Source organism: Ranitomeya imitator, chromosome 2 (assembly GCF_032444005.1).
Source record: "Ranitomeya imitator isolate aRanImi1 chromosome 2, aRanImi1.pri, whole genome shotgun sequence".
In the NCBI taxonomy this organism is placed as follows: domain Eukaryota; kingdom Metazoa; phylum Chordata; class Amphibia; order Anura; family Dendrobatidae; genus Ranitomeya; species Ranitomeya imitator.
The window spans coordinates 794127620-794140995 of NC_091283.1; the positions used below are offsets into that span (position 1 = coordinate 794127620).

A 13376-nucleotide genomic window follows, 5' to 3' on the forward strand; every position below is an offset into this window, starting at 1 on the left:
CTCTGTCACACATAACGAGATCGTTAGCGGGATCGTTGCTATGTCACAAAAAGCGTGACGTTGCAACGATATCGTTAACGAAATCGTTATGTGTGAAGGTACCTTAAAAGGTGAAAATGATTCAGTACCATAAAGCAGGGGTCCCCAACTCCAGTCCTCAAGGCCCACCAACAGGTCATGTTTTCAGGATTTCCTTTGCATTGCACAGGTGATGCAATTATTACCTGGGCAGGACTAAGGAAATCCTGAAAACATGACATGTTGGTGGGCCTTGAGGACTGGAGTTGGGGACCCCTGCCATAAAGTACCCAAAGTGCCAAAATAACAGAGCTATATCATTTCTAATTTTCCTCATAAGAGCCAAGTGTAGAATATTTATGACGTCGGTCTTGGGTTTTAACACCAAGCTATTGTAAAATTATGGTGTGGGGGTAAAGCTCCTGCTCGAATTTAGTAGGAGCAAGTCAGGTATCCGACTGTGAAACATAACTGGGAACCCAAGGTAGAAGACAGAAGCAGTTTATTACCACTTCTGCCTCCTATTTTACCAGTTACATACAGTTAGGGCCAGAAATATTTGGACAGTGACACAATTTTCGCGAGTTGGGCTCTGCATGCCACCACATTGGATTTGAAATGAAACCTCTACAACAGAATTCAAGTGCAGATTGTAACGTTTAATTTGAAGGGTTGAACAAAAATATCTGATAGAAAATGTAGGAATTGTACACATTTCTTTACAAACACTCCACATTTTAGGAGGTCAAAAGTAATTGGACAAATAAACATAACCCAAACAAAATATTTTTATTTTCAATATTTTGTTGCAAATCCTTTGGAGGCAATCACTGCCTTAAGTCTGGAACCCATAGACATCACCAAACGCTGGGTTTCCTCCTTCTTAATGCTTTGCCAGGCCTTTACAGCCGCAGCCTTCAGGTCTTGCTTGTTTGTGGGTCTTTCCGTTTTAAGTCTGGATTTGAGCAAGTGAAATGCATGCTCAATTGGGTTTAGATCTGGAGATTGACTTGGCCATTGCAGAATGTTCCACTTTTTGGCACTCATGAACTCCTGGGTAGCTTTGGATGTATGCTTGGGGTCATTGTCCATCTGTACTATGAAGCGCCGTCCAATCAACTTTGCAGCATTTGGCTGAATCTGGGCTGAAAGTATATCCCGGTACACTTCAGAATTCATCCGGCTACTCTTGTCTGCTCTTATGTCATCAATAAACACAAGTGACCCAGTGCCATTGAAAGCCATGCATGCCCATGCCATCACGTTGCCTCCACCATGTTTTACAGAGGATGTGGTGTGCCTTGGATCATGTGCCGTTCCCTTTCTTCTCCAAACTTTTTTCTTCCCATCATTCTGGTACAGGTTGATCTTTGTCTCATCTGTCCATAGAATACTTTTCCAGAACTGAGCTGGCTTCTTGAGGTGTTTTTCTGCAAATTTAACTCTGGCCTGTCTATTTTTGGTATTGATGAATGGTTTGCATCTAGATGTGAACCCTTTGTATTTACTGTCATGGAGTCTTCTCTTTACTGTTGACTTAGAGACAGATACACCTACTTCACTGAGAGTGTTCTGGACTTCAGTTGATGTTGTGAACGGGTTCTTCTTCACCAAATTAAGTATGCGGCGATCATCCACCACTGTTGTCATCCGTGGACGCCCAGGCCTTTTTGAGTTCCCAAGCTCACCAGTCAATTCCTTTTTTCTCAGAATGTACCCAACTGTTGATTTTGCTACTCCAAGCATGTCTGCTATCTCTCTGATGGATTTTTTCTTTTTTTTCAGCCTCAGGATGTTCTGCTTCACCTCAATTGAGAGTTCCTTTGACCGCATGTTGTCTGCTCACAGCAACAGCTTCCAAATGCAAAACCACACACCTGGAATCCACCCCTGACCTTTTAACTACTTCATTGATTACAGGTTAACGAGGGAGACGCCTTCAGAGTTAATTGCAGCCCTTAGAGTCCATTGTCCAATTACTTTTGGTCCCTTGAAAAAGAGGACGCTATGCATTACAGAGCTATGATTCCTAAACCCTTTCTCCGATTTGGATGTGGAAACTATCATATTGCAGCTGGGAGTGTGCACTTTCAGCCCATATTATATATATAATTGTATTTCTGAACATGTTTTTGTAAACAGCTAAAATAACAAAACTTGTGTCACTGTCCAAATATTTCTGGCCCTAACTGTAGTTCTGAATGAGCACTATCTAGAGTACAGAGGCATTCACACTGATGATGACCAAGCAATCACGTTTGCCAGGTGTCTGCCTGACATAGCAGATATACTAAGTCATGGCAGAACCCAAATAAGCTCTGCCAGTGACTTCTGTCAATATAGCAGCCCGTTTTTCTCTGTAACTTGGGCTCTTATGGATGGCACAGTTACAGTGGGAAAAAAAAACGATCAATAATGTAAAGAAAAGTTGCCCAGAGATCTTTTATGATCTTTTGGGGAGCAAATAATGTAGAACAAATACATATATAAACACATGCAAAAAACTTAATAAATAATAAAAAGAACTCCCCACTGCAAAAAATTTTGAAAATATCTGATTTTTTGTTTCATATAAAATACTTTTTATTACATACATGAAAAAAAAAAAAAAAAAAAACACAAAATCCCGCACATATTAGCCATCTTCACAAGCATAATAACCTTGAGAGTTACAGGTTATTTGTTGTGAAAGATGAACAGTAAAAAGCAAAAATCTTTTGTTTTTCTCTATTTGCATCACATACATTTTATGCAATTATATATATATATATATATATATTTATATATTGTAGGGGTTTCACTCACTCAGCTGCGACGGCTGACACTCAGGAGACGTGTTCCTTTAAAGTTCACTGGGTTTATTGCTTCATAAACCATGTGGCAAAACAACAGAAAACAAAATAGCCTTTGGTTCAGGCAAAGAAAAGCAAGTGTCCAGTTCTTCCGGCTCAGTCCTGAAGCCGTAACACAGGAGGGTTTCACCTCCACACATATCTGCTGTGTAAAGCATTAGCCAGTCTTAAATAGAGCTAACCACACCCAGTAACCCATCACATGATTAGCCATGTGGTCTGACATTACCACAGGTCCTGAAACACATATATATACATGGTTATGTGCAAGACAGAAATACCCCTGGGCTACCATACAGTAACAAGGCACTTATGTGGCACATACCTCCCATCGACTACACACCCTTTAGCCATGCTACAATATATATATTTATTTATTTATCAATGACTCTGAAGCAGGGCTAAAATAATCATTCTGCCACACAAAAAAAGCCTTATGTTCCACATCAGTAAAATAATAAAAAGGTTGTGACAGAGGAAAAGCGAATAGGCAAAAAAAAAAAAAACAAGAAAAGTAATTCAACTTTCAGGCCTGGTCATTAAGGGGTTTACTATTCACATAGGCCCTAATAATATCGCCATTCAGTCTCTAAATAGCTATGTTATATGATGTCCAATTTTAAAATGCACATACACCTTAAAGGGGTTTTCTGACTTTGGGGTTCAAGTCTGCAGTCACTCTATTTGACTGAAGATTTGTGAATACTCACAGAGCACAGTGCGCACTGTCAGGATTCTACGGTGCCAGGAGGTCATGTGATGTCAAGTATGCGCCATGCATACTCCACATTCTGACTAGACATGTCTGGCCTTGCTCAATTCCCTTGTATTCAGCAAGACCACACAGATTCTACTTGGCACAAGACCACATGTATGCACACCTCAATGCCAGCAGTAGAGATTCTTGACAGCTCGCACACTGTGTGTCGTGAGGATTGACAAGTCTGCAGTCACATAGAATGACTGCAGACTTGTATCTCAAGGCCAGACAACCTCTTTAAGATTGGGCATTATAATAAATTGCCCATATGGCAGTACAGTACAATCTGTGGCACCTTAGTACGTGGTAGGAGGGTGTGTTATGCCATGTGCCAGTGCCGTGTAGTCACAAGGAAATATATACTATAACTACATGTTATGTGACACAGAAGTAATATTTTGATTCTAGATAAAATATGGAATTTTCCACAATGAATTGACTTGTTTAGTCAACACTGAAATGTCATGGGCAATATAAAATATTTTCTGTCGCCTGACCGCAGCCGGTTCTGGTTAAGGCAGTTTTTTAGGTGAATGTTTATAATACACAAAGGTTTAAGAAAATCATGTGAAGGAAAAAATGAGCAAGTAACATAGTAGATCAGCCAGTGGATGATGTAATTTGCTGTAGGCTGAGTTTGCTGAATATATATGTTATAAGCTTTTGCACACCCACTGAAAACAATGAAGACAATTTGTCCAAGTTAATAAACACAAGATTAATGATGAAGCCTAACCCAACAGTAGACGGGGCAGAAATCCACAAATCCCGTCATGCAAGTCAACATCTCATTTTGGGAAAACTATGATAGTGATCTCCATACAATCACTGAGAGGGGACCTCATGGAGACAGCCGCCTATTTAAATGAAGCACTTCTAGTGCTGGCTTCAGAAACGAGAAGTGGACAGCTGCCAATGCCAATGGGAGATGCGGTTGGGTAACATGACTGACAGTCACGGGATCGCAAATGATTTTTTCTTTGAGATAAAATATTGTTTAAAAACAGGCAGGGAAATGTGTTACCTTACAGAAAGAATCAGCTGCTGTGCTGTAAAGTCTGTGTGACTGCCAGACATATGGTGGATGGGAGATATGTATCACAGAGGTGCATGTCCTCTGTGATATAAACCTGGAGCAATGCTCTGGTAAGACGGGTTAATCAGCCATGACAAGTTGATTAGGAGAAGCTGAAGAGTTGGGAGAGAAGGCTGCTCAAAATATCTCCACTCCTGGGTGTTGTTCACATTGTAAAATTAAGCTTGCTTGCCTCACAGTTGCTGTGTATAGAAGTGTGTAGACCTCCTTGATTGTGTGGCTTTGCAAAAGGACTAAGGGTACCGTCACACTATACGATTTACCTACGATCACGACCAGCGATATGACCTGGCCGTGATCGTAGGTAAATCGTAGTGTGGTCGCTGGGGAGCTGTCACACAGACCGCTCTCCAGCGACCAACTATGCCGAGGTCCCTGGGTAACCAGGGTAAACATCGGGTAACTAAGCGCAGGACCGCGCTTAGTTACCCGATGTTTACCCTGGTTACAAGCGTTAAACTAAAAAAAAACAAACAGCACATACTTACATTCTGGTGTCCGTCAGGTCCCTTGCAGTCTGCTTCCCGCACTCAGTGACTGCCGGCCGTAAAGTGAAAGTGAAAGCACAGCCGCTGTGCTCTGCTTTCACTTTACGGCCGGCAGTCACAGTGCGGGAAGCAGAGACGGCAAGGGACCTGACGGACACCAGAATGTAAGTATGTGCTGTTTGTTTTTTTTTAGTTTAACGCTTGTAACCAGGGTAAACATCGGGTAACTAAGCGCGGTCCTGCGCTTAGTTACCCGATGTTTACCCTGGTTACAAGCGAATGCATCGCTGGATCGCATCGCTAGATCGCTAGATCGGTGTCACACACACCGATCTAGCGATGACAGCGGGAGATCCAGCGATGAAAGAAAGTTCCATACGATCTGCTACGACGTACGATTCTCAGCAGAATCCCTGATCGCTGCTGCGTGTCAGACACAGCGATATCGTAACGATATCGCTGGAACGTCACGAATCGTACCGTCGTAGCGATCAAAATGTTATAGTGTGACGGTACCCTAAGAAGCTGGACTCTAAGTCAAGCAGGCAAATCAGCACTATTGTATGGACTGTATGCTTTATGTTTTACTTTGTGCCGGACTAGGGATGTATTTAAGATTTCCAGTAATGTTGTTCATGAGGACTGAAATAAACCAGCCAAACTTTTAAATAGAAACAGTTCCTGTAATACCTCATATCGCAAGTGAGTATCATTGTTACAATTCTCTTTTGCGTCTTCCCCTGCCCAGGAGCTGTGCTACGTTCAGACCATGCTCCTGTACGGTCAGACACAGCCATTACACAGTACACAGCAGGGGCACTTTTATAAGATTATCTCAGCACAGGAACATATTTTTTAAACACATCCAATTGTGGAACTTTGGTTAGGTTCACATTTGCGTTCAGGAGGGCTGTGGATGGCTGCGTACTTCCTCCCTTCTTCCTCCCTGAAGCTGCACCTACTTCTGTATGCGTCCTGCGTTTCCCTGCATACTTATCTTTCAGAATTGTCGTATTATTCTCTCTGTAAGGTTTCAAGTCTGATATTAAAATGAGTATTTTATATCAGGGGTGAAAACGGTAAAAGAAAAAAAAAGATTAGACAGCCATTCTGATATGGATTTTCAAAGCAAGTACACTAGCCTTATCAGGTGCATTTAATAATTTTAACGGAATTTCATTGTTTTATATGTTCAGTCGTGTTTGGAAAGGTGACATAATCTAGAACTAATGGTGCACATCATTCTGCAGACTTTGGTGATGATGTATATTCCTACATTTGTTCCTTTTGACAATACAGCTTCCAAATGTCCAGCTTGTTCCAGCACAAAATATATGCCTCGTGACCTGCCAGGCGGGAGCCTCGCTGCCAGCTGCAGACTCCCATTTAAAAGCCAATTCATGTCTAATTTGGCAGTAAGACTCCAATTTGTGACTCGCTGCCATCGCTCCTGACAACAAGAAGGTTAAGAAGCCAGCTCACGTCTGACTTGGCAGTAAAACAGAAGTTCAATCAAATAGAAGCCTGTATTTTCATGCACTGTTTGCTTAAAGATGAAGTCACAGTTCCAGAAGAAAAAAAAACTCATTTTCCCTGACAATCACACTGCATCGAGGACAATTTACGGAATGTAACTACTTCTGCGGCCTAGGCATGTACATCAGCACCCAACATGGTGGTATCATGCCACTGACATACAGCATATATGATGTGGCTTCAAAAACTGTTGCTTTTCTCATCTAGTTAAAAGGATTATCCAGGACTATATTATTTTTTGCTATGAGCCAGGTTGCTTACTACTGCCTGTTCTATTCCACCCGCTCAGACCAGTCACTGACCGCTCCTGCCGTGGGCTCCCTACAGTGAAGCAGCGGGGAGCTAGCTGTCAATCCACATGACATCAGCAGTAGTGATGAGTGAGTATACTCGTTGCTCGGGTTTTCCAGAGCACGCTTGGGTGATCTCTGAGTGTTTGTGACTGCTCAGAGATTTAGTTGTCCTTGCCGCAGCTGCATGATTTGCGACTGTTAGACAGCTTGATTACATGTGGGGATTCCCTAGCAACCAAGCAACCCCCACATGTACTCAGCCTGGCTAGCAGCCGTAAATCATGCAGCTGCGTCAACAAAAACTAAATCTCCGAGCAGTCACAAATACTCGGAGATCACACTCGCTCATCACTAATCAGCAGTCATGTCCCATAAAAAGAACAGAGCAGAAGAGAAGCTGCAACTCTGTCAATGTAACATCAACAAAAGCTGCAGATTCACTGGCGCCGGGCACAACAGGCAGGTGGTTAGCAACTACCTGCATGTTAGTTCTTAGGTCCATAGTAAAAAAAAAAAAAAAAAGTCTTGGATAGCCTGTTTAATATTTTTTGCTGAAGAAATTAATAAAGTAAATGTAAACTAAAAAGTTCTTTAAGGACTGTGCTGTTTTTGGCCTCAAGAACAGCAATTTTTTGCTATTTCACTTTAGTCTTCCAAAAGCCGTATTTTTTTTAATTTTACCATCAATTTGAGGGCTTTTTGCTTTTTGCACAGCATGTTGTATTTTTTTTTTAGAAAGGCATCATTTTTGGGTACATGCTGATTTATTAACTTTTTCTATTGAGAATTTAAAAAAAAAGAAAGAAAAGAAATTCTGCCATTATTTTTATGTAAGAAATTTTGTGTTATTCACGGTGCAGTACAAATGAAGTATTAGTAGGCCAGCACAATCATGACAAAACTAAAAGTTAAATGTTTTTGTTTTGCTACTATTGCAGAAGAAACATACTTTATAGAGATGAATGAAGCATCTTGTTAAGTTGTTAAGAATTTTCTGAACTCGCCGAATTCTAACAATTTAAGATTCGATTCGTGAAAAAATTCAAAGATGGCTGCCACTGTTGTACATGTTACAGAAGATCGTACCAGACAGAAAAGGCTCACATGGCATCTCCATAATGCCTTGCAGTTATCACATCATATTGTATAGCTCAACCAATCAGGAGGGACTATAATAGCCTGTATAAAAGCTGATGCTGGAAATGCAGCCGCCATTTGGGGTGGACCTTCAGTTTTCACATTAGTCACTGGTATTTTTTAGACTCTAACTTTCTGTTGTTTCAGGAAACAACACATGTACGTTGCCACAATAGTCATTGTGAGGGTAGGAAAAGCAGAGTGAGCTGTGACATCACTTATTGTGATTGTTGGGTTCTGTGTTATCAGCGTTGTATAAAGTTGTTACCTGCCATCTTAATCCTGCCTCTGATGAAAGGAGACTGCTGAAAACTCTTCCTGAAATGACAGGAAGTAAAAACCAAAACGCTAAAAAGTCCCCAATGACCATTGTGATAATTGCGAGCTTAGTAATTTTTTTTTATTTTTTAGAAAAGATTGTAGTATAAAAAAATATTGACAATATTTTTTTTTTTAAATACGGTTATTACAAAAGCCTGATTTAAACAATAGATCATTTTCTGATGATAGCTTCCCTTTAACCCTGCTGTTCTGTTCGGTCTGGGGAGACCTATTTTGAACTTTGGTATTTTTTGGGGTGTTCAAGATGCGGTTCTGAAACTTGTGGTTGATTGACTTAAATGAGGATGGGTCGGTCGGCCACGGGTTTCAGAGCCGCATCTTGAATATTTTAAAGAATATTGAAGTTCAAAGTCGGTCATTTTTGACCAACAGAACAGCAGGGTTAAAGAAAACATAACTTTTACAATCATATTCTCTGCTCTTAAACTACATTTGGTGAAGTTAATTTAAAGTTTCTGGCAGAAGACACTATTGTATTTTAACTTATGGCCGGCAACCAGCATGGTAATATAATCTTGGCACAATTGCCTCGGTCTGCAAAAGTTCTAATAGGCCTTTGTGAGGAGCTGGCGGCTGTGCCCTCTGCTGTCCCGGCTTTGGCTGCTCAGGGACTAAAGCAGCTGTTCTCGGTGAATAGCGTCATGAGACGCAGGCAACAAAGAACTGTATCTATCTTAGTGACAAAAATTTCAATTAATTCTAGATGTGAGAGACGTCGAGATGAGAAGTACAAAAAAATCATTGCTCAATGTGATTTCTTACTTTAACCCGTTATTAACTGGAATCGTTCCATTTTCCTAGACTCGGGCTGCATATTTTTATTAAGTTACTGTATCCAAGAAAATATATAGACAATAAGGCCAATAATTTACAGGTTAATTAATCAATCAAGGCTAATAATAAAAACAATGTAAAGGGAACCTGTCACCAGATTTTACCAATATAAAGTTCGGCCACCACCTCAAGTCTTCTTTTATAGCATTCTAGTATGCTGTATGTCTGTCCCCAGTCCCCTCTGCAAGGCACAAAAAGGACCTTTTATTATAGTCACAGATGGGGCGGTCCGGTCTGATGGGTATCACAGGTCTTGATCCGATGCTTCCTCTTTTCTTATGATCACCGTCCTCCTTCCCAGCTTCATGTGGATGATGTGTCCAACGTCATCCACAAAGTGTCCCTCATCAAAATCCGGTGCACTTCTCTCTGCCCTACTGAGGGCACAACACTCTACCACTCTACTACACATGCGCAGGCTTTACCTGAGGGTCATTGGAGCTCTTTGACCTCTTTCGGCGCATGCGCACTTTAGTACTTTACTCTGCTCCTGGCAGGGCAGTGAAAAGTGCACCTGTGCAATAGCGCGATGGGGGACACTGGGGCCCTTTGATGCAGTTTTAATAAAACCACAATTTTTTCTGCTGTAGATGAGACTCCTAGTCCTAGTCCTAATCCCTGGATTCAAGCTCTCTGCCCCTACATTACCCTTCTCTCAGGTGAAATAGCAAAAATCGACTGACAGACTCCCTTTAAAGAAGACACATTTGCCATAAATATGTCACTGACATAAATGTCACTGTTCTCCTGAATCTGGAATATTTTTTTGCTCCTGGGTCTCTCTATTCCCGTCTATGCCCGTCTAGAGGGCGCGGCCTTGCCCCATATACTTGTATTGAGCAAGGCCGCGCCCCGTCTAGTGATGCGGCCGACCGACCAGGAGACTCTTGACTCCTCTCAGTCTTGAGCCATTCTCTGCCTGCCTGACATTGTCTCCTTGGCCTCATCCACTGTGTTTGCTGCAGATACTTTCTGTTCCTGGTCACTTTTTTTGTTAACATTTAGCACGGAATCTGGGAAAGGTCCTAAAGTACGTGATACGTGTCTAAAGGGCTTCATGAGCTTGACAGAAGCCAAAAATGTGCGCTATTGGCCTTTGGAAGGTTTACATTAGTGTATCAGATGAAATAAAGAAAGAGAAATGAGGAAGCCACGGTACCAGCAGCCGTACAGAGGGGTGGTGGGGTCCGGCAGGTGAGTATGTTTATCTCTTATTTTAGCATCGCCATTCTTAAAAAGTTTTTAAGTAGTGGACAACCCCCTTTGAACACTTTCATCCAACAGAAAGAAAGTGTCCAGAAAGAAAGGGATAGCAAATCGATTACTTGTTCTTTAAACATGGGAGCCTATGTATAACATCTCAGGCATCTATGGAGAATAAGTCAGGAGATGACCACATCTTCTGACAGCTATTGAAATCATATTTTGAGTGGACTACCACTTTATTTCCAGGAGGGCCCCGGTATACAATGTGAATTTCATAATAATATTTAATCCTTCATTGCTTACTATAGTATTATTGAGCCAGACTGTTGGATACAACTTAAGATAGAGAATATTATCAGCTAATACGATGTAATCCTCTATATAAAAGATGTAAATTTACTTTTTAAGAGAGTTACTTGCCAAAGATTATCTTCAGCTCTGAGATGCTAATAAGTCGGATATACTTTGTTTGTTTTCTGAATCAGAGCTTTTCCTTTAAATAGTGACCTTTGAATATTGCAAAATTGCATGAGTGCTCGGCTCTGTGCATCCCATACTTTTCATCTATTTGCTTTTTTTGCACGGGATTCATAACGCTGTGGAAGTAAGAGTTTTCATCCTCCATGATTATTCCTATGTCCAATAATCTATGGAGGTGTCAAAGTCTCAGGTCAGGTTGGCACATGCACCTTGGGCGTTGATGTACCAACTAGGAAGGCACATGGGCAACGAGAACTTGAAACACTGAGAAATCTCAGGAGACGCAGGATGGATGAAGTGGAACCCAGCAGAGATCAAAGCAAGTAAAGCACAGTATGCACAGAAGGTGGAGCACACCAAATATAGAGGTCAAGAGAATTAATCCAAAGACACTGGTGGCTGTCAATGGGTCTTAAATAGGGCTAGGGTGATGATGCCACTGATCCACACCGGGCAACCTGCAATACCCAATGTGGAGCCCAACAGAGGGCAGCGGACCAGGGAGAAGGGAGAAAAGCCTTGTATAGCTGGGACAGGTGTGAAACAAGAGTATAAATTGGGTGCTTTTACGAAGCCAAGTGACATTTCCTAAAGTCTTTTCGCACCATTTTAAGATTATATACATCATGTAAGAAAAATTTGTGATACACTTTTTTCTTAAAATGCAGGTGTGTTTCTGATAAATGAAGGTACGATACATACAGTGCACAACTCAAGATTATAGCTAAAGAGTGAAACATCTGCAACAAATGGACATCAACTGTACTTACCTAGTAACTCTACACCGCGTGTCAACCCATAAACGTCGATCAAAGCCCAGAGTGGTTCCGTGGTCCTGACTCCACTGAAGAATAGCATTGCACCTGAATCATTTACCCTATAAAATACTCGGCCCTTTTTATCCACCCAAAAAGCAATGATGTTTCCTTCATTTGCAAATTCTTCCGGCAATGCCTTGGCCCAGAACCCACTCTGAGACACAAGGTCAGGACAAGCATATTTGGGTAATGTGTCAGGGTTAATCCGTGAAGGATCTTTGGACGTAAACCCAAGTCTGAGCGCCCCACTCCAGCAACATTGCTTCTTCGTAATCTACAAAAGACACAAGAACAATAAACATATATTAAAACCTTGCATTTTTGGATGTTTCCATATTTCTGGAGAATATTACAAAGTAGCAAGATTTTTAAAATTCATTATTAAGAAATTATAATAATCTTTAAAGTAATTTCTGCAAATTGACCAAGTTGGATTAACTACTAGTGGGAAAGCTTAATACATTCAAAGTCAAAGGCACTGCATGTGCCACCATATGGTGATGTATTCTACCCTAGAAAAATGCTGATATTGGCAATGCCCAAGGCTGGTATTGGCAATGCCAAAGGCTGATATTGGCAATGCTAAAGACTAGTATTGGTAATGCCCATGGCTGGCATTGGTAATGCCCAAGGCTGGTATTGGCAATGCTAAAGTCTGGTATTGGCAATGCCCAAGACTAGTATTGGTAATGCCCAAGGCTGGTATTGGTAATGCCCAATGCTAATATTGGCAATGCCCAAGACTGGAATTGACAATGCCCAAGGCTGGAATTGACAATGCCCAAGGCTGGAATTGGCAATGCCCAAGGCTGATATTAGGCATTGCCATTATCAGCCTTGGGTATTGCTAATATCAGCCTTGAAACTCAATGTTTCCCAAAAATGCTAAATAAATCACTTATACATTTATGCAGGTGACTTTGCCCCTATAAAAAAATCACAACTCGAGTAAAGATTTTGGTGGTTTGGTAGGAGCAGCTTTGGTGCACCCTTAGTATGGCAAAAGGCACAGTGCACCATTAGATCCACTCATTTTGCATAGTGAGCACTTTGTAATATTAGGATTGACAGCAGTCAGGTGAACACTGCTTGATCTCACCCAGCATGTCTCAGTACCTCCGCAGGGACACCGCAGGAGACCAGCCGCGCTCACATAGTGTCACTGTGAACTCTCAACGCTGGCTCCTGTTTGCAGCCACTATTTGAAACTGCACTGCAGTCAGCAAACAGTAATGAGAGCACACACTGAGACTTAGGGTACCGTCACACTATAACATTTCGATCGCTACGACGGTACGATTCGTGACGTTCCAGCGATATCGTTACGATATCGCTGTGTCTGACACGCAGCAGCGATCAGGGATCCTGCTGAGAATCGTACGTCGTAGCAGATCGTTTAGAACTTTCTTTCATCGCTGGATCTCCCGCTGTCATCACTAGATCGGTGTGTGTGACACCGATCTAGCGATCTAGCGATGCGATCCAGCGATGCGTTCGCTTGTGTGGAGACCAGACT

The 13376-nt window shown here is 41.7% G+C and overlaps 1 protein-coding gene across 2 annotated transcripts in view; it reads right to left on the reverse strand.

Moving 5' to 3' along the window:
* The window catches only part of NEURL1 (neuralized E3 ubiquitin protein ligase 1), a 325658-nt gene that overhangs the window by 36849 nt on the left and 275433 nt on the right, over positions 1-13376 (reverse strand). For both annotated transcript variants that reach the window (XM_069753689.1, XM_069753690.1), the window contains exon 3: positions 11813-12134. In XM_069753689.1, coding sequence (XP_069609790.1) covers positions 11813-12134 — 322 coding nt within the window. The remainder of the gene's footprint in view (positions 1-11812; positions 12135-13376) is intronic.